The sequence below is a fragment of the Etheostoma cragini genome, chromosome 1 (assembly GCF_013103735.1).
Source record: "Etheostoma cragini isolate CJK2018 chromosome 1, CSU_Ecrag_1.0, whole genome shotgun sequence".
Lineage (NCBI taxonomy): Eukaryota > Metazoa > Chordata > Actinopteri > Perciformes > Percidae > Etheostoma > Etheostoma cragini.
This window is the reverse complement of record NC_048407.1, coordinates 4116536-4138731: the sequence shown is the minus strand read 5'-3', so window position 1 is coordinate 4138731 and position 22196 is coordinate 4116536. Positions and strand designations below refer to the sequence as shown.

The 22196-nt window shown below is 39.7% G+C and overlaps 1 protein-coding gene across 1 annotated transcript; it reads right to left on the bottom strand.

Moving 5' to 3' along the window:
* Nucleotides 1-3765: 3765 nt before the first annotated feature.
* LOC117947847 (tryptophan 5-hydroxylase 1-like) lies at nt 3766-18126 on the bottom strand. Its single transcript, XM_034877174.1, has 12 exons — nt 17984-18126; nt 17112-17215; nt 15744-15890; nt 15421-15604; nt 13478-13578; nt 13314-13381; nt 12415-12611; nt 10501-10636; nt 10226-10352; nt 7840-7935; nt 5887-6020; nt 3766-4608 (listed from the first exon to the last, which is right to left on the bottom strand). The coding sequence occupies exons 2-12, from the start codon at nt 17205-17207 to the stop codon at nt 4446-4448; spliced, it is 1449 nt and encodes a 482-aa protein (XP_034733065.1). The 5' UTR covers nt 17208-17215; nt 17984-18126; the 3' UTR covers nt 3766-4445.
* Nucleotides 18127-22196: the final 4070 nt, after the last annotated feature.

Below are 22196 nucleotides of genomic sequence, written 5' to 3'. Positions count from 1 at the left end.
TCGTGTTGCAGTAAACAGAATGGTTTTATGTGTCGTATTGCATTGGATTACAGTTGAACAATGGCTCAGTTTATGGTAAAACCACTTATGCTTGTCAACAAACTCAGCTGGCTTAATGCTTTACTTATTTTATTTAGATTTTTTTTGCAAATAGATTTCTACATTTTTTACAATTTATTTCCTTCACATTATAATGATACTATGCAAAAATGTAGTAGTAGGATTCAATCTGTGGGATATCAGGTCAAAATGGCCCAGAGAGCAGCCCAAAACTAACATATGGTACCCACATGGGCAATCTGGCTGGTAACAGAACTCTGCTGACTCAAGGGTATTTTACTTTTACTTTTTAAACTTGTTTTACTTTCTATACTGCTTAGGGTTCAGATTCTACTCTATTTTCAGTTTAGTTTTCTGAGTTACTGGTCAGTTTGGTGATTTACTCTGACATCCCGTGAGGAAAATCATGGAACGCAATGCACCGGTCTATCTTGATTATTGATACTTGGTCAGCTAGGCCTACCAACTTTGATTAGTTGTTCAGGTTAACTATGTTTGATTGTACAAGGTAACGCAATGCAAAGTAAATTGAGATTAATAACAGTAGTATTTGTGAGAAGTAGAAAAGTGTTTGTTATAGTTTGTGTAAATGGTTAAGTTAATTTCAGGTTTCCATTGTGCTGCAGGGTAGGGTCGAGGTAATGTCAGTGGCAGGCTGTAAAAGACTGCCAGTCTCCTTCTGACAGCTGCTGCTGTCAGGACCACCTGCTGCCTGTGATCCTCAGTTTGTTTTGTGGTGATCATGTCTTCCATTTTGAGCTAATTGCTGGTGAAATAAACACCTGTTTGGTCTGTTCCAAGTCTCCTGCTGTGAATGTCCAAACTGGTACGTGGCTATTCCAATAGACAAAAAGGAAATAGTTTTAAGTAACTGTAAGAATATGAATCCGTATTTATGCAAATGATTACAACCTCCTGTAAGGCAAAACAATTTCTCTATCAGTCAAGACGATATAATCTCAATTGCAGGAACACATAAATAGCCTTCTCAAGAGTTATGACTGTGAGATGAAAATATGCATTTTCCATGATGCCAAATTTAAATTTGAAAGTGATAACAGTGGTTGTCTCAACTCCCAAATGGTTCAGCTGAGTTTCGATCTCAGCTGAATCCCCCCCCCCACACACACACACACACACACATATGTTCCATCTCTCTAGTGTTAGTCTAGTTCATTAGCTGTTCAGGAGAGTTTTTTTCTAGAGTTCTAGTTGTATTACTGCCGCTGTTTTTTAATATTGTGTGCATCCATTGAACTGTAAGTACTTTAAGTCACAAATTAGTAGAGTTGTGTGTATATTTAACCCTTTTAAAGATAAGTCTTGCTTTGATTCATGTTTATGTTACATGCTACTGTAGGCCATTGTAATTAGCACTACTTAGCAACTGAGTAGCTGCAGTATTGGTTTTCATCTGTGCAAAGCCTGTACGCAATCGTCATCACATTTACCGTGCCTTTTTAACATTAGGAGAGGAGTCTAGGGTTAGTTGCGTTCACATTTAGTTTGTAAGTTTTGACTACAAGCAGTGCCTGTATTTTAATAGTTGTTGTATTTACAGTTATTGGCATGTATTTGTATGCACATAACTTTGGTAGTTGCTTCCTATTTTGATAAATGAGTTGTAGCTTTGCCACTAGTTGTCAGCTTTACCTGAAATGAGATCATTTATGGTGGGTTTCTGGCACTGTCATGGTCTGATGGCTCTGCCTGGTGGCAGCGCCGTGTATAGCAGTATAGCAATCCAGTCACCCAAGGTATTCCTTTACATTAACTTTTTTTTTTGTATTATGTTTTGTGTCTCCTTTTTATGAAACCCCACACATAGACACACATTCACAAATATAAATATTATATTTGTAATGTGTTCTTCTTTACACCTTGCCAAGCTACTTGTATGACATTAAAGTTTTGGGACTGGACTATTTGTATTTGGACCAGTAACTTCAGAAACCAAGGGTTCATCTCATTTCTTCTAATTTGTACCTCCTCTTTTTCTTATCTCCTTCGTCCTCCCTGTTTCCTGGAAATTGTTCTAAGTGCACCATCTTGAAGGATGTCTCAATTCCTAAAATGCCAAAGAGCCAGGAATGTACTAGCCATGGCAACTGTGACACACGTCACAATTAATCAAAGATTTAAGAGTTAAGTTCCCAGCATGCCCTGGGTCTTGCATTCGGTGGAGAGCATTTGCAGAGCCTGACTCTAAAAACTCGGTCTGCCTTGATCTCGTGAGGTTAAGGTTGCCCACGTGTGCATGACATAAGAAAGAGCAAGTCAGGATCAAGTCGGACACAAATCTAACCAGCATGCATTTCCAACAACACAGAAGGCTATTTGTGCCGCTATGCGTAGGTTGCTAATTTTTGTTGGATTGGTTTCCACTGCATAAATCCTAGTCCATATCTATATTATATTTAACAACAGCATTGTAATCCATTGTGATTAACAACACCCCATAGTACTCTATTAGTAGAAAGAAGACAAACAAATCAACAGTGGTGACAAGAAACATTTAATACCAGGATCCACCTTTACAGTGTCAATTGGCTTAGCATTAGACATTTACAGACACCTTTACATTGTAGCAACAAAGTAAGGATTTTGATGTTATATTTATGTTTAACAAAATGTTCTATTATACATTTATTGAAATTCTATCACATAAATTACAACAGTAACTAGTTACCCATTTAGGCAAGCCATCACTCCACATTCCCTGCATTGTTATGGTCAAATTTGACCATAGAACTCAATCACAGAATTATACACTCACGCATTGCTTGTTACATTTACACTATGGATTGACCGGCCATAATTCCCTTCAATAATAAACTTTGGGTGATTTTTTTTTTTTTTAGCTTTTTAGATATATTGGAGCCTTCAGAAAAACCTTAACTTCCCAGTCATTATTCCATAAATATGTGGGGATTGTTGACTTTTTTCAAGGTAGAGTACATTCACATGCAGTACAATGAACACCATGTACACACATTTTACTAGATTATTATTGGGGCAATTTAGGTCTTTATTCTTGACAGGACAACTGCAGAAATGAAGGTAGAGAGAGAGGGGGAATGACGTTCAGCAGAAGGTCGCAGGTTGGAGTCAAGGAGTAAACCTCCATAAATGGGCGCCCACTCCACCATTTGAGCTATCCGGGTGCCCATAGTGAGTAACATTTCACAGGTTAGTGTTGTCTAAAAGCGCGCACGACGGTTATGCGCTTACGGGAAATCCTTCTCCACATTCTTTTTCAGAAAATCAGAATCAGAAATACTTTATTTATGGGAAATTCTGTGTTACAGTTGCACTGCAGTTACAGTTATATTGATAAATTGCAGCCGGGTGGAGCATTACTGCCTGTATGAACTACATTTCTATATAAAACTCGCAAGATCTGCCTAACAAGCTTGACCGCAGCCAAGAAGATTGCATTCCAACGTTGGAAACCTCATGATATTTCAAGTTCTCACTTGCTTTGGAGTTTTTTGGACATTTTTTACCTGGAACTATATTTTAACACAAGTCAACGATGCACAACCAAATACGATTTCAATATTATCAGATTTGATATCTAAGTTAAAAGATCTTCTAACTAGATAATAATGATATCCTTGAGTGGAAATTTGTATAATGGTGGTTGGTGGAAGGAAGGGCAGCTTTCTCGCCTGTCACATTTTTATTGACGATGTATTTATTTATGATGACGTTGTTGTCTGAATATGATGAGTGAAAGTGTGTCTATGTATTTAACTGTAAGTGTCTCTGTGTCTATTTGAAACCGTGCTGCTGCCACTTCCCAGGACACTCTTGTAAAAGAGATTTTTAATCTCAAGGAGTTTTTTTATCCTGGTTAAATAAAGGTTTGAATGAATGAATGAATAAATGAATATTCAAGAGTGTAAAAAAACGTTGGTGGTCCCGTAGCTGTCGCTACATAGACCGGTGATCGAGAGTAGTCTCCAGCGTTCCACACTGAATATTTTCACCGTTTGAGTGCCACATTTGGTTACTTATAGTGGGCTGCACTTGGCCATACTTCGTCCGCGTACCACACCATGTACTCAAAATAGCAAGTGTAAGTACAGAAAGACAGAACGGAAGGCTAACTTGAGGCAAAGTGCACTCTGCAGCTTACAGGCCAGACCCATGAAGGAGGCACTAAGTGCTGTATGATTATAACTCTACTCAAGATTATCAAATCACTACAGCTTAGTCTAACTATCCATCTTGGATTAAAGTCAGCATCCTAGTTTCATGAAATTCTTCTCACCAACCGCCCATCCCCATCTAATCTCCCACCTGTGTACACCCAGCCCCAACCCACTGGTCCACACCCCAAACCTTTCAACCCCAGCTAGCCTCTTCTGACCCTCAGACTCTCAGGTCTTGAGTCGGTTCAGGGCGTCTTCTACAATGTCCAGTTCATGCCGGATGTCTTTCACCATGTCATTGATGCTGTTGGTGTCCTTCAGGATGTCCACGCTCTGGGTGTACGGGTCGTACCGTACCGTGAATGGACGCCAAATGGTCTTTGCAAACTCCCTGCAGACAGCAAATGTAGTTATATCCACAGCCTAGTTCAACCTCCTGCATCACTGTGGCATTGTAGCTAGAAAATTCAACCAGCGCTTTGTGTGTAGTCATTTAAAAGCCATTCAAAAAGATTATCTCAAAATGAAAAGGGAAATTCCAGGATCCATCGCCGAAGTGAAAAACCCCAACAACTACACAGAATTTTAATTTAATTAAATACATTGAAGAGCTCATATTATGCTCATTTTCAGATTCATAAATGTATTTAGAGGTTAAATCAGAAAAGGTTTACATGGTTTATTTTCTCTGTGTTTTAGCTACAGAGTGAGGCATCACACTTCTGTTCCATCTTTGTTGGGAGGCGCACATGTGCAGTACCTAGGCTAACACTGCTAGCCAGTCAGAAGCAGAGATTGAGGGCGTGCCATGCTAGCAGCTAGGCGAGCATTATAACGTGTGTTACAAAGTGACGCACTGTAAATACTTTCAGGAAGTAACTTTAATCGATAAAATCCTAAATCAATTCAGCTTTTCCAATTATCCAAATAAATGTACATTTTATCATGCTGTGTATCATTTTTGCATATCTGCAACTAGTCTCTCCTGATTGAAATGTATCTCAGCATGAATTCTTTCAGGAAGACCTTATTTAATCAATGCTCTCTTCCTATATAGAATCAGCTGTTGGAGGCGTTCACTTTCCTGCTTAACCAATCAGAATCGTACAAAAACTGCAGGGGCCAATCACAGAGTCACAACCCTGCGTTTAAAAATCAGTTTCTCCCTTTGCTATCAGCTGTTGTTGCAGGCACTGAGTGCAACCCTCCACCCCCCCTTCCACCTCCTGTCATCTACTCCAGCTGACCGGTCCAGATCTCCTTTGGTCTGGTCTTCGGGGTCCTTCGTCACCACCACCGGTGTCTAGATTCCATCGGGGGGTCTGATGGTTCTCTACCCCTATGTTTATACGAAATATTCGCATAGCGATAGAGACTAATCGCCAAAGACTTTGTACATTTTATTGAGCTGTACCTTATTTGCATATGTGCAAACATGTCCCTCCTGATTGAAATTATAACAATAAAGGAAAGGAAAAAAGCCAAAAAGCATACATAATATGAGCACTTTAACATAAAACACACTACCTCCTTGATGCTTGGGTATGCTAACTGTCACAACATGGAGACTAAAAACAATGTTGCCAACTTTTGCTGTGATTCAGTATTTTCTGTTGGTAAAGAAATGTTTAACTTTTACTTTATGGACAATACATATTTTTCTACTGACCTCATTTTGTTCTTGGCTTCCTCAAAGCTCTCGGAAACAAAGTAAACGTCTTGAAACGTAGTTATTTTGCACTCCTGGTTACAGGTCACCACGGGGTCAAACGGAAGGATATTGGCCTTGCCAGACAGAGCATGCTAATAGAAGAGAGAGACATATTGTAGACATTTAAATATGAGATATAGCTGCATAGACACTTCTGTTTATAATTAAAGCAAGCCTGTGTGTGGGGTTTTCCCCACAGTTTCACATTTAGTTATTCTATATTTTTCTATTGGTAAATGTGTTTTCCCTTCAATCAATTTTATTTTCTTGGGCCGGGCGTTGCACAAACTTGATGTTACCATCCTGTAAATAAAACCATCTGGACTGCAACCTGGGCCGTTTTCTGTTTTTTCCTTCTTAATCCTTGTGTTGTCTTCCCGTAGACCAACATTTAGTTTTTCCTGGGTCAAAATTTTAAGTTTGAACCTCTTTAAGACAGGTTTGTCACTTTTGTTGTCACTTTTTGACATCTTTCTCACTTTTTAAAATGTCTTTGTTCATTATTTCTGCATTTTGTTGGACGTTTTTGTTGTTTTTTACCTACATTTCATTCCCCTTTTTCACTGTTCTTAAATCTTTTTTTCTTATAATGCAATGAAATTAAATAAAACACCCAAATTCAATGAACATAGTGAACTGATCAGTTATTTAACTTGTGAGGAGCGTTGTATGGAACCATTAATGTAGTTTTTTTACAATTTTGTTGAAGGAAATCCAAATTTCTGATTTGAAAACTTAAAACAAATTGGTCACATTTGACCCCAAGGACAACAGGAGGGTTATAAGCAGGGTTGGTAATGTTGAAAATCTTGCAAGATTTGAAAGTAACATCTCGTCAGGGCTCCGTCTAACCCGTACCCCGGTGCTTGGGGCTAAGCGGAGAAAGGACCTCAATTTTTCATCATGTCTTATTCAGCGGTCCGCAAGGCTCTGATTGGTGGGCATTTAATACAGGATTACAGCAGCTACGGATGACAGATGTTTGTTGCTCCTTTTCAGAACCCATAAGTTATTCGTTGCTTTCCGGGTGTGTAAAGAATATTTAAAACAATATATTAAAAAAGGTTTTCATTGGAAATAGTAACCAACCTTGGCCTAAACCTGTGAAGGCTAAAGCAAGGTAACAGTCATGTGGGTTACCACACACGGAATAGGAGAAATGTGAAGTCTTTCCACTCAATATTCTCTTAATAAATAAGATAAATATAAATAATAAAAGCTAGCTAAGCGTTTCCTCTGAAAACATATTGCTTTAGATTAGCTGATGCAATGTGGATTTGAATGGTTCAGTATTAGTTCTTCATTTAGATGAGACTTTTGGACACCACACTACTGCACTAATGCAACCTGCACATTTAGTCTATTAACATTTACATTTTAGCACATTTTAGCATATTATTTAAGCAGTTGCACATTTTTGTTCCCCCATCCTGTACATATTCAAATATTTGTTTTTTTTACTTTATTCGTATTATTATTTCATGTATATTGTATTTATGTATGTTTTTCCTAGTATTTGATTTATATTTATATTTTGTGCTTTGTGACTGATTTTGCTGCTGTAACACAGGAATTTCCCATTTTTCTTGGAATCAATAAACATCTATCTATCTATCTATCTAAATGATTTTCAGTAGGAAAAAAAAACTCAAATGTTCAAATACTGTTGCTATATTTGCAATCAATGGCTTTGTGGTAACGAAGGAACTATGTTTGAAAAAGAAATCTTTCTCGGCCCAGAAGCTAAAAGACCGCATTCAACATACTTTCTTTGCATTTTTTGAAGCATACGTAAGAAAACCTCTGCGGGACTACTAAGCCGTTGCTCATGTAGAAATTCACAATATGGAGAAAGTGCAGCAGACAAACTTGTTAGCCTTGTTTAAAGTTAGACAACAGGTGATGTGTTACCTTGAGTTCACTGATGGAGGAGAGGAGTCCAGCTCCATAGGCCCTGAGCTTGCCATCCTGCTTACATAGACCAAACTCCACTGTAAAGAAATAACACTAGAAAAAAACAGCTTGTCATTTTGACATCATCTTATTCATACACAGTCTTAAAATGTAAAACAGTTGTCACTAAACCAGGGGTCTTCAACGTTTTTTAGGCAAAGGGCCCCATAACTGAAAGACAGACCGAGCAGGGACACCCTTCTACTTACATTTTATAAAGATTTAGTTGCATATTAAACTGGGCTGGATAGATAAAAATGAATGGATCGGTATTTATACATCATGTTTTAATGTGTAACATACGTGTGAAAGGCAGAGTGTATCCTTAAGCATGACTAAAGCGAATCATCAATATTGTGTAAAGTAAATGTTTTATTTTATTTTATTTTTTTACAAATAGGCAGATTTACCTTCGGGGTTTATAGTATCTCACCTGCTACACCTCTACTTTATGAATGCAATGAAAAGCACTTTCCATTGCTGTGCTGACGATGCACTCCCAACATTTTAAAGTGTGGATAAAGCAAAATAAGTGATTTCTATCTTAAATAATTGTACTTTTTAGAAAATAACTATTGAAAACAGAGTGTGTGTAGTACTGGGTTATTTGGGGTGGCTGGAAATGAGAGCAGGCTGTACACTGTTATTGGCTGAGGGGGTTCCACACCCACATGGGGCCCAAAGACTCTTTTTTCAAAAGCTTTTTTTGGGGGGCTCTTGCCTTTATTATTGACAGTGGATAAACAGGAAAGGGGGAGAGAGAGAGATGAGGGATGACACAAAGCAAAGGGACGCAGGTCAGATTGAAACCCTGGCCGCTGCAGGACTCAGCCTACATGGGGAGTATGCTCCTACTTGGTGAGCTACTGTAGAGGCCGCCCCGGCCCAAAGACTCTTTGTTGACGCCCACAAACGTCCCGCACTCACCAAAATCAGAAGAAAGGAGAGCATACAGTCAGAGGAAAGGCCCTCTGCAGATACAGACACCACCACACACTTATAGAGGTCATGAGTGCCAATTGAGAGGCATTACCTTTATAGTGTAGTCTATACATTGTTTTTTGTGCAAAAGACTGAATATTATACCTTTAAGCTCTGGTCACATCGACCTTTAAAATAGCAACATTTCACTGGACTGAAAAAATCTGTGGATTTGCTCAAGGGGTCAAAGTAAATCAACATTCGTTGTTCACCTGAAGTTCAACTTTGGTGAACTTTGATAAACAAATCTTGAATTTACCTTTTAAGCAGACCCGAAAGGAATTTGCAGATTGTTTTTTAGGTTTCAGCGCTAACCAGGGCCTGAAATTAACACCCGACCACCTGACCACCCACCAAATGCCGGTGAATTTAGCAATTGGCGGATAACACTGTCAATATCCCTGCCACATTGGCAGGTTAGCTTATGACAATTGTGTGATTTGTTAGTTTTTTTTCAACTGTTGTTTATTTATATATTTTTTTACATTTCAAAGAAGTCAGATTTCATTGGATTTTAACTAAAGCTAAAAATGTGGTGGCACATATTCAGGTAAAGAGAACCGCTGAAACGAACATCAACAAAAACATGAGAATGAGTCAAAGAAAAATGAAAGATTAAAATGATTAAACATTTTTTTTGAATCAGAGCCTGATTTACTGACTGTCGTGTGTATGGCTCAGAGAAAGCAAAGTCAAATATTTTTGTAATCGAGACTAAAAACTTACAATTAGAAGTAATTAAGGACCATGGCTCATCAAAACCCCACCTACACACAATAAGGATGTGACTGCTGTTTTGAAACGTTCATGTGATTCCTGTTTTTCACCTTTATGAGGCAAAAAAAGTCACTGTGGCGGGTGGCGGATTTTTAAATCCACATGGCACAGTGACTGGTCGTCAAAAAAGTTAACTTTAGGCCCTGCAGTTGACCCAGAATGAACCTCTGCGGAATGTTTTTTTGTTTGTAGCGTGATAGACAATATTCATTTAGGATTACAAAGAACGATTTAAATGGTTTAGACTTGTTGGCATTCTGCAGGAGCAGATTTCATATGGGCCGCCCTACAGGGGATGTGGGTCTAAAAAGACACCTGGGAGACACATAAGCAGTCAATATGAACATGACAGCTGGTCTCAAAAAATGTATGCTGTTCAGCAGCTAAATCCTTTCATGTTGTTTTTTAGCACTAATTGTTACAGCATCTAATCTGAACACAGAAGTTCATATTGACACCACAAAAATATTCTTTTTCTAACTTTCTAACTTCTTATAACTTTTTAGTTGTGGTTTCCTCTTTGTTTTTTTGTGTGTCTCTGTGTGTGTGCGTGTGCGTGTGTGTGTGTGTGTGTGTGTTTTCTCACTGTGGCTAGCTTCTGTACAGCATCATCTGAAGCTCCCAGCGATGCCAAACCAAGTTCTTGAGAGAACTGGGCGAAGCTGGGCTCAGCAAGCAGAGGAACGTGTCCCAGCAGCTCATGGCAGGTGTCTCTGCATCAAACACACATTTCAGAAAGAAAACGTAGGAAAATTGCTTCACTGAAGAACTCAAAATCCAAAAATGGTAGTATTAAGTGAATGTCTTGTGTGTGTGTGTGTGTGTGTGTGTGTGTGTGTGTGTGTGTGTTTTTATACTCACGGTTCAGGTGTATACAACGGCTCGGAGCTGTGGCGGACATACTGAGTGCAGTGGAATACTCTGAAGGCCAGACCCGCTAGAAAGTCTCTGGGGGAGAGGTACCCTGCTACTGGCCGAATGATGAAGCCTGAACGCTCTTCACACACACACACACACACACACACACACACACACACACACACACAATCAATACTTCTTTGACTTTGTTGTTTATCGTTTTTGCCACAAAAGGTAACTTTAGACAGAAAAAGAGACAGACAGTGCAAGTCTTAGCAGCAATTGTATTCAATTGAGAAGTGAAGCATTTTTCTAAACAGCATCTCATGTTTTTTGCGAGTGTCCTGAACGCCTCACATTAAAAGAAATACATTCACTCAGCGGGGGGAAAAAGCCCAACTTCATGCAATCTCACAGCAAAATACGAGCAGGCTGAGGACGGGTAGGTAGGGAAGTTTGGGGTCCCCCACTGGAGCTGCTGCCCCCGCGAACTGATACCGGATAAGTGGATGAAGATGGATGGATGGATGGATGAGGACGGGTAATTCCATGATTGCCAAGCAAGAAAAACAAAAAGATGCAACTGGTCTGATATATGTCTTTAATGAAAAAGGCAGGCGGTGCGCTAGCGTTTTGCAAATGCTCTCTGTCTGATTGAGGCCTTACAGGTTGGAAAATGTGAGGCCCATAGCATTGAGTTGAATTGAAAAACACGAGGCACTCAGCAATGCAAAAGCAGCGAGCAAAATGCTTCACTGTCATTGAAAACAATCACAACCAAGACTCCCCTGGCTGATAAAACATGCCTTGCCTGATCAGGGCCACAGGCTAATATATGCTAATGATCAAGTCTCATGGATGGGCACCTTACACATTAAAACAATCCATTTACAGATGAGTTTGTGTAGTTAAGACTTTGGAACTCAATGCGAAAGCATGACTGAAAGAGTAAGAGAGGTTTAGGGTAAGACTAAGAATCTTGCATGTGGACCAATGTTTGTAGAACACATTGCTTGGGAGTATATATCAGAGTAGACGCATACCTAATTCTTAAGGCTGGGCAATGCAATGTAACCTCAATATGGTGAGTAACTTTTGACTTTCCCTTTGGGGAGTACCTCAAATAAAAAAATTAACATTTAAAAAGACATAGGCTCTTTAGAAAAAAGATCATGATATTCAATCTCAGTGTTTGCTGAGTGATGGGTTGAAGATTTCGTGGAGCTGACATCATCTTGTCATTGTATGAGCCACTCAGCCGTGGTTATTCCCGTTCCTATCATCTCGTGTTCTGTGCCACTCAGAAAGTCAAGCTGGATCATTTTAGATGAAAGATGGAAGATGGAAGAATGAAGGACAACCCTTCAACAACACAATCCAGCTTATGAGATGGCCAGGAGGGCAGCGTTTGAAAAAAATGTCACGGCGTCAATTGAACGCAGAAGCATAAATTATGTAGCTTAGAAAGCGGCGGCAAATGTCACTTGCAGCCAAGGTCGGTCTAACAACTCTCCATTGGCTTGCGAGCTGGAAAAAACAAATTCTGGTCAGGCCAATCACATCGTGTATAGAGTCAGTGGGCGGGCTTAACATAATGACGACAGAGTTGTAACGGTTCCGTGTGAAGTCCCCGCTGCTGGCAAACTGCGGCCTTTTGAATCGGCTTTGGCCGCGGCTCCGGAAGACTTGGAGTTAAGCTTTTCTTTGAGAAAAGAACAAAGACAAAAACGTCACTGAAGTCATTCTTAAAAAAGGAAGATGTGCTCAGGGTTTTGCCGACCGGATGTGGCAAAAGTTGAATCTACCAACCAGCGTTGCTCTGGTTGGTTGGAGCGCTATCCTATTGTGTGCAGAGGGAATTTGAAAGACATCTGTTTATCCCGCCCCCAGACCCAACAGCTATAAGTCATGCCTTACCCTTGAGGAAGTGTGAGACGTCCTCCAGCTGGGGGATGTTGTCCTGGCTGTAGTTGCAGTGCTTGGTTAGCAGAGGGAGGTTGTTCAGATACTCCCTGCATGCGTGGCTGGGGTACAGCGTGTTTAGCTCCCTGAACACCACGCCCCAGGTACGCACCTCCTCCGCTGTGAAGTCGATACGGAGAATAGGATCGCCGCTGAGAGACAAAGAGTTAGTTAGCTCATTGACGTCAATTTAACAATACATTATACAACTTTGAGACAAAGAAAAACATGGGGGATACAATGTAGCAATGTCACGAAGGAACAAATCATGTTGTAGTACGGTATTGTTGTCTCCACAGCGCTGGAGTATCGTGGTCTGAATGCACGAGGTAACATTCTGCTATAGACAGTGTTTTTCATGGGTTGCTTTTTGTTTCGAAATACATCTATGCAACTATACTTTATATTTAAAACATCATTTCATTCCATACGCGCTCAACATCCTTCTTTTGTTGTGTCTGATTTCTAAGGAAATAGGGGGACAAGCATTTAAATGAAAAGCAACTTCAATGCGAATAACTTTCAAAAATCACACAACACTGTTACTTATTTTTCAATACTGATTTGCTTGTTTACCCAAATATTTCAAATTTTGATCTTTATGCGTTGTAATCCTGATTTTCCCACTTGATTTTGTCAGTTTTGACAACTCAATAGAGTTGTAGTGGATGTGGTTTGGGGTTGTTGGGGTGACCTGTTTGCTTAAGTGTGTTTTGATATTTGATATTTTGCCTTTATTGATCTTTATTGTCCATGACCTACCCCACTGTGGAAATGTCACCCAAATCCATTTCACGCATCAAAGCAGAAATGAAACATTTTACATTTGCAGTCCAAGGAACAATGGAACTTACATTTTGTAGCTCATTGCCAAATCCGCAAAATATTTTCTTCTTTTGCGGTAAATGTTGTCTTGGAATCCCTGCAAAAACACAATCTCAGTTTATGTATTCACAATTTCCTTATTATAAAAGTAAAGGAAGTGGCAGAGGTAGTAATCAGCTGTGTCGGCACGTACCGGATGATCGGCATCTAATTCAGAGCCGTACATCAAAACCCTGTTGGCTGACAGATCCAAATCAGAGATCTTCTTGGGAAACCAGGGCACACGGGCCATGTCTGAAATACAATTCAAGTTCAAATTTAATCAAACCATAGTTGACCCAAATGCTTAGCAAAAAAAAGATAAAATAAACCAAAAAATATGTCAAATATCCAACGTTAGAAGAGGTTGAGGTGTCAAAACTCAACAGGAATTGAAAGCAAATGAATAGAAGTGGGTCTGAAGCAAAGACTTTGCAGTTAAAGCGGTCCGAGCGATTCTTATATTTAAATCAGTAAAATATTCCAAAGATTTGGAGCGGCCACTAAAAAAGGCCTCGGCCGCCGTTATTTTTTAACCCTGGATCTGGGAACATGGGGAACGTCTGATTGGACAACATCAGCGCTATGGCTATGGCTACAGGAAGGATGCCGACCCTTTTAAAATCTTAAAAACAATCCTGAAGTCCCATGGAAGCCGAGGCTGCTAAACATTTCAATTTCAGTTCAATGACTAAGTTTGTTAGGTTTCTGCTCACGCGTGTAGCCACGCCCTGTGAATTACATATATTATACATTAATATGGCTGGGTATCATTCAAAAATTAATAATACTGCGACTTAGATCATACCGGTTCCAAAAATATACTTTTTTTGGACATCAATTTAACCCTTGTGTTGTCTTCCCGTTGACCAGAAAACTTTGTTTTTCTGGGTCAAAATTTAAAACACAAGCTTTTTTTGACACTTTTGTTGCTTTTATTCATGTTTTGGTCACTTTTTCATCTTTTTTTAAGCTTTTCCCGACATTTTTGTCACTTTTTTCAACGTTTTTGTTGATTTTTCTTTTCTTTTATCAGCGTTTTTTTGTCATTTTATTGTCTTTCAAATGCTGTAAAATTGGAGCCTGACGTGGTCATACTCAGATTCTAGTCAGAATATGAACTGCCCAACATCAAATGTTGTGGGCGGGGCTAAAACCGGCTGGTATTCAGGCTTATAAAACTGAATAAAAAATAAAAAAATTCAATGAAAGTAGTAAACTGATCATTTAGTGTACTTGTGAAGAGCGTTGTAGGGAACATTTCAAGTTCTTTTTTTTTTTTTAATTTAGTTGAAAGAAAACCCAAATTTCTGATATGGAAGCTTTTTGAATATGGGTCAAATCTTACTATGTGAGTTTTTTCTTCGTTAGACAGCCAATCACAGACATTAGATGCTGGTAGAAGCATGCTGCGTGCTTATTGGCTCACAGACACTGATGAGATTTGCTACTTAGGGATCGAAATTGGATATTGAATGACGAGTCCTTTTTTCAGTACTCGATACTAAGGAGACAATTTGGTCGGTGCTTAAAAAGGATTGCCAGAACATCCTCCACAGTGCTGCGGAGGAGGGTCTGGCTAGTCCACATAGCCGTCTGGGATGGGAGAAAAACCTGCTCTGGTTTATTGGCATTTCTTTAAACCAATCACAATCATCTTGGGCGGTGCGAAGCACCGAAAGGGGCTAAATAGTCTCTGGAAGGAACTTGTTTTGGTGGAACGTGTGTACGTTCAAAAGTTGTTTTAATCGCGCGACAGAAGACTCCGATTGGACAGATAGTCTAGCTAGCTGTCTGGATTTACCCTGCAGGGATCTTTAACCGTAGTCCACATAAATCCACAGGAGTTTAGAACACCAACACAAAGAAAGCGGAAGGGGACAGACATCTGGCAGGGATGAGGGACATCCAATGGAATCACCAGTGGCCCTGGGGTAGTCCCAGAAGTGGGATGTCGTCAATGTAGACTAGGCGGTGCGTTAAAAGTATTGAATTGGGTACCCAGCCCCTAAGCTGCCTATACACTGTTAATGTTGGTGATATAAACGATAAATACTCTTATTGGAGATTGGTTCAGTCCAAAGTTATACGGCCTACCGTCATCCGGTAAATTGGAGTCCTGGCATGGCGTGATCTCAACAATATCGGTATGCTTCCTCAGCAGTTGAGTCAACTCCGTGAGCTGTTCATGGTCAGTGGCACAATCCACAAAGATCTCAAAGTCCGAATTCCTTCGTTTGGACTTGCGGGACTCAATATGAACAAGGTTGACGTGTTTCTCCTGCACATAACACACAAGACAAACAAAACGAGTGGAAAGCATCCAATGAGATGATCATTTCAACAGAAAAGATTCAGCGGTTTGAATTTAACGATGACAGACCATGCTTTTTAAAGTTGATATACTGTTAAACTCCCACCTGGAAAAGCCTGAGTGCTTTGACGAGACCACCGACTTCATTTTTCAGTGAGAATATAATAGTCGCAACGCCTTTGTCTGAGCTGGTGGGCCTTCCAGCAGACATGCTCCTGTTTTCCTGGTTCTCATCACATTTACTGAACGTAACCTTTGAAGAAGAGAATTAACAAGGAAATTAACAGATTTTTTAAATTTTATTAAACTCCTCACTGTCCTCGGGGTCAAATGTGACCCATTTTTCAAAGTTTCTTCTAAGAAATTGGGTTTCTTTCAACCAAATTGTTATATTTTACAGCATTTGAAGGGGAAAAAAGGTTTAAGAACCATTTCCTTTACTAAACTTTGACAAAAGTCTCCCTCTCATTTTAACTTAATTGTCCAATATTTCATAATTTATGCTTTTTGACCAAACAATTAGATATAAAATCATACAAATGAGATTTATTGTCCATGAATGTTGAAAAAATAATTGTAAAACTTGTGGCAATAAGTTGGTTTAAGGGGTGTATGTGCTGCCGGTAACTGGGGGAAAAGCATAGAAAACGATGAATAAAGCAAGAAAAATATATTAAAGAGTTTACCCGGGAGGACAACACAAAGGCTAAAATATGACAAAATATAATTTTATCACCCACACACTGCAGTTACAGAACAAATACCTATTTTTAACGTTAATTGTGCAATGTTGGATGTTTTCCTGCCCAGCCATTTTGACAGAAGCTAAGCTAACAACTGCAATAAGGTGACCTGGGGGGGGGGGGGGGGGAAGATCTCCTCACTATCAATCTAGGGAGGTCCCTGGGCATGTATTCTAAAACAGCGACAAAAACATCAAAATTATTCCCCCCCCCGACCCAAAAAAAGACAAAAACGTGAAAAGATGACAAATCTCGACAGAAGCGCCAAAGACGACAATAACTCCAAATAAAGTCACAACAATGTAATAAAGTTACAAAACAACGGCAAAAAACATTGTTAAGAAACAAAATGTTTGGAAAAAGCCCCCCCACCGCTCGCACACATACACACACACACACACACACACACACACTGATTGGAAGCATCTCCAATTGATTGGTGCATTTAGGAAAGCATTCCATTGTGCTGTCTTCTAAGACAACTTTAATTTTTCCCTATGTTCCATTTTATCCCAACTTGAATTTAGCAGCTTTTAGGTCATTTCACAATATGTCTCCTGACAGACATTTAATCAAAACTCCAAAAATGGCAAAACATCTGTGAAAAATCATTACAGAATATTCCTTCATATTTCACACGGTAGGCCAATTTCTATGTACTTTTCTAACAGCCTTATTGAAAATTCTTGCAAAATAACCCTAGAACACTAAGCATCATTAGTGCTACTTACTTCATGGCTGATCTGCTTCTCCTCATAAGCACCGGTAAATGGGTCAAAAGACTTTCCTCTGTGTGGCCCCTGGTCGTCACCCTTCTTGGCGTACATGCCTGTTTCCAGATCAGGAGTAGGACTGTTAATGGTTGCTCAGTCAAGTTGTTTCTTCTGCGCGAGATACAGCTGGGCTTGAAACTAGATGACCGTTACATGGTGCCCATGAGTTCTTAAAAGTCTTAAAAAGGTCTTAAATACAACATCCAGGGAAACAAGGACTTAAAGTCTAACATTTCTATTGTCCTTTCATTAGATTAAATAACTCCATCATCGTTTCGTCACAAAGCATGGATGTACTGAGTACTTAAATAAAGTGTAGCCTACTTAAATAATTACTTTTATAGCCTAAAATCCTTTCAGATATTCATGGGGGGGGGGAATCACCAGACGCCTCCCGATACGATATTATCACGATACTTATGCTACGATACGATATTATTGCGATTGTAAACATATCCCAAATTCTGCGGTATATTGCAATTTTCTAACCTTTGTTCCAACTTCTTATTTTTCCCAATTTCAAATGAAGTCCCTTAAAGTAAACTTTGTCAACATCTGTTTTGTGTAAAAAGATACATTTCTCTTTATATCACTCCAATTTTATAACTGCAAAATGGGACTGCCAAGCAGACAAACTGACCAACACAAGATTGATACTATTGCCACTGAAAATATCACGATACTATACCATATCGAATTCTTCCCCCCCCCATCCCTTATATTCCTTTACATCCTGCATACCTTTGCCAGTATGGCCATGGAGTTGGAAATGGTTAATGGAATTAAAAAGTCTTAAAATGTAACTTGTGGAAACCTGGGTGTAGGCCTACCTTGAGTTAGTTGTCCAGAAGGAAGACAGTCTCTCTGAGCTGTAGAAGACTCCGGTACGAGTCAGCAGCTGCACTGGCACACTGAGCTAAACGCTGGGCTGTTTATGAAGCTGTAGTGGGGGGGGGGGGCAGGTTGGGGAGGGTGCATGGAGAGAGGGAGCAGCCTTTCCTTTCAGTGGAGGGAGATTAGTACATGTCACGGTGCATGCAATCACATGTGTGCACACGCACATGCACACACACACACATGCATCACAATGCTTTATAAGTGGCCATGAAGCACTTCATCTACTACTACTACTTTACTATTATTTTGCGTTACAAGAAGAAAAATATAGCCTAGGCTTTACACAGCATGTTCCAAAATTGCAACACTCTTCTAAGGAAAGAAAGCACATACAGTACATAAAACCAACCATTGAAAGAGAAATAAAAAGGAAGTTGCTGTCTTAAAGGGAGAGTTGAAATTTTTTGATTAACTACTGCTTCCTCCATTGGTTAGTTAGTGTTAAGCCCACTGTGTGACTTTGGGTATTTTAAAGGGTTAGTTGTGATTCACCAGTCACACAATAACACTAACTAATTGATCGAGGCAGTGATTTATGAATATCATTTTTATTTTTAACTTTGTAAAATGGTGTTTAGGCTAGGCTATAATTTAACAACCCAGCATTCTTCTGTAGAAGTAGTTTTATTAATGGGCTATAAATGATACACACTGAAACCCAAGATGAGAAAAAATATAACAAATTGCACTGTCAACACGAGGCAGAGGGAAATAATCTGCATTAGTCAATAGGCACTTGACTGCAGGCTCAAAGTGGCGCAAAAGGAAGATCTTGTAGTGCCCTTTTCCCCACTGAAGCCTTTTTATTTGATCTCCTGCAGTAATTACTTAGGCAAGTTAGGCTATACTAATTTTAAACTGTTTAGACTTGAAGTGTAATCTTTAATCTGTTAAATGCTGATTGTGAGGGGGGCTCTCAGCTAAATCACATTTCCTCTAGCCTCAGCTTCAACTGCAGTACTGGTCATTTGTTCTGTCTGCTTGAAATACGAATACATCCTGTTTTGTTATTTTAAATGTCGCAACTCCTTGCGTGGACTCGAACTCGCGTCTAACGCAACATGAGGCAGAGGGAAATAAACTACATTACCAGTTTCGGCCACAGCAAGGGGTCAATATGCAGGTGGCGCACTTTCAACATTTAGACTGCTACCAAGGGATTAGATTACTGTAGGGTCCTAATATCGCATTGTTAGTTAACAGGCACTTGACTGGCTCAAAGTGGCGCGAGTGGACGGTCTGGTCTGTTTTTTGAATCTTCTGCAAAGTAATTACTTAGGCAAGTCAGTCTACCCTAATTGTAACAGTTTGGACTTGGAGTGTAATCTTTAATCTGTTATATGCTGATGGTGAGGTGGGCTCTCAGCTAAATTACGTTCACTTCAGCCTCAGCTGCAACTATAGTAGGCCTTCTGTTTACTTGTTCTATCTATTGCAAATACGCGCCAATGTTATTTTGAAATTTTCATGTGGCCACACTTCGCGGGGATTCGAACCCGCGTCTGACGCGAAACGAGGCAGAGGGAAATAAACTGGGACAGATGTCGCGGTATTGATGGTGATTGTCATCCAACAATGTCCAGAATGTTTCTTAAACTACTTCTGAAAGAAACCATGATTGTGTTGAAAGATCTTGCAGTGCCTTTTCCCCCTGGCAGCGAAGCCTGTTTTTTAAATTCTTCTGGTAAGGTATAATATTAAAGTTTTTAGACGTTAAGTGAGGCGTCGGGTCTCATAGAAAAAAAAAAAAAAAAGAAAAAAAAAAAAAAAAAAAGTTTTTAAAAAGTTGTTGAAAAATATAGGTTGTGTAGCTGGCCCACACTTGGACCACAGAGACTCTTTGCTAGTGACGGACATGCACAGCAACGTTGGCTTTGAGCTTGGGGGATAGAGAGAGGTAGTATCAAATTCTACAACGCTTTATCACTGCCATCTCCAGCTTACGTCATTTCGCTCCGAGGCTCTCTGCTGCTACACAACCTACAGTTATAATAAAAGAATCGAACTGTATTTAAACACCTCCAATCTCAAACTTGTTTTACTGAAGGTGTAAACTACTTTTCTCTGTTAATTCCCATATAGGACACACAATCTGTTCATTCCCATATCGGACACACCCACTCTCACTCATAGTCACTGCAGACACTGTTTTTACATTTTAAATTGCTTTATTTTATCAAATATTGGCTTTGATTTAGCTGAGGATGCCACTTGGAATTGTGGGTAAAACCTGATACATGCTATGTGTATAATTAATGCATATGATTTCTTATGACTCATCCATAAAATATGAATTTTATCAGGTATCTGGTCAAGGTGAGATGGGCTCTAATCTAAATCCAATTTCCTCTAGCCATGGCTGCCATTGTAGTAATTTTTATTCATTAAAAGAGTTATTTTGTCTATTGAAAATAAAAACCCATTAGATTGTGTGGTCGTTTTGTTATTTTTTAATCTGGCCTCTACTCGCTTAGAATCGAACCCTCCATAGCTCCACATTCAGGGAGAAATAGGCTGCATTACCACGTTCGGCCACAGCGAGGAGTCAATGGGCAGGTGGCGCTGTTTCAAATTACTTACAGATCTGATACTACTCCTGGAGCCTCGTTGTTTAACCCTTGTATCGTCTACCCGTCGACGGCCATGCACTTGTCCCCCGTTTGGTTTTGCCTGTTTATAAAGCATAAAGTAGCTCATAAATTAATACTCAATTCTGTGTTGCAACTTCTCAGCCAACTTTAAAACTTATTACCATCACTTTTACACTTTTTTTTGGAATTTATGGCCAATAAACCTAATTAACTTGAAATTATGCCTAATAGTGCCTAATAGCAGTTGAATGGTGTGTCATAACAATCAAAATGGGGCAACCCAAGCAGCGATGTCAAATCACAGCTAACGTCACACTCAGCAACCGCCCAACAATCAACAGGCAAACTCGAAGACTCACTTCAGATCTCCACAAACCAATGGGGGACGTCACCCATGCTCTGTCCATTCATATTAACTGTCTATGGTTCCAACCAAGACCCCATAAAGTGAACCAGACAATTTGACATAGTGGCCAAATAGCAGAATAACAACTATCTTGTCCATCACGTAATGTCCTCTGGCCCCAAAAGACTTTTTTTGTGCTTGGCTGACTCCCAACAAGTGTGTTTTTTCCATGTCAAAATCTCAGTTGACACATTGCAAATTATTTTAATTGGCTACTTTATGTGACCCCTACAGAAATCAATACGCTTTCTCTTTTTTTTTACTATGGCTCAGTGGTAGAGTGTTCGCCTGCCAATCGGAAGGTTGTGGGTTCGATCCTTTTCCCTGCAGTACCATGACGAATTTGCCTTGGGCAAGACACTGAACCCAGAGTTTCCCCTGATGCTGTCCCGGAGTGTAAATGTGTGTGAGTGTTTATCTGCTGAGCAGGTGGCACCTTGTACGGCAGCCTCGGCCACAGTTTATGAATGTGTTTGAATGGTGAATGGTTCCTGTACTATGCAAAAGCGCTTTGAGAAGTCGTTGAGACTAGACAAGCGCTATATAAGAACAGTCCATTTTCCTTTTTTTGGGGGGGGCCCACTCCCATTAAAAGTGCATCCTTTATATTTCTACCCACTTAAAAGAAACCTTATGATCTGCAGCACATGCCCACTTTCGCAACGCATCTAACCATCCATGATTAGTAACAGTAATTACAGCAAGAGACGAGAAGTCTCCATCCATCTGGTTCTTTAATTTGGTCTGAAAAAGGATCCTGTTTCTAGGAAACTTCATTTGAGACCTGGCATAGTTAAACACATTTAAAACCGGATCTGACTTTCAGCGACCCCTTGAGAGGAAAAATCACTGATACAGGTTTGTTTACTAGGAGTCTGGATCAATCAAAGTAAATTTCCAAGATAATTAGATAGGATTTTTCTCTCACCTTCTGCTCTTTTTGTGTGTTGCCGTTGTAAACTCTGCCCCATTACGATAACACCAACTAACTTAAATGCTGAAAACGGCAAGTGTTGGAAAAAATTTGGACAGTGCAACAAGGCAGGCCTGCTTGGTTCTTTCGGGGTATGATTGTAAAGATTTACAAAGAATAGGTTTACGGCATGTACTCTCTATCTGGGACGTTTTGGTACCCTGGAAATCCAGATT

What these genes read in the sequence shown, in the direction of transcription:
- LOC117947847 (XM_034877174.1), bottom strand. Translation starts at nt 17,207, where the DNA reads ATGTACGCCAAGAAGGGTGACGACCAGGGGCCACACAGAGGAAAGTCT. An exon ending in AGAAGCAGATCAGCCATGAA is followed by an intron (nt 15,891 to 17,111) that starts GTAAGTAGCACT and finishes TCTTCTTCAAAG; the next exon opens with GTTACGTTCAGTAAATGTGA. An exon ending in GAAGCCAAGAACAAAATGAG is followed by an intron (nt 4,609 to 5,886) that starts GTCAGTAGAAAA and finishes TGCTGTCTGCAG; the next exon opens with GGAGTTTGCAAAGACCATTT.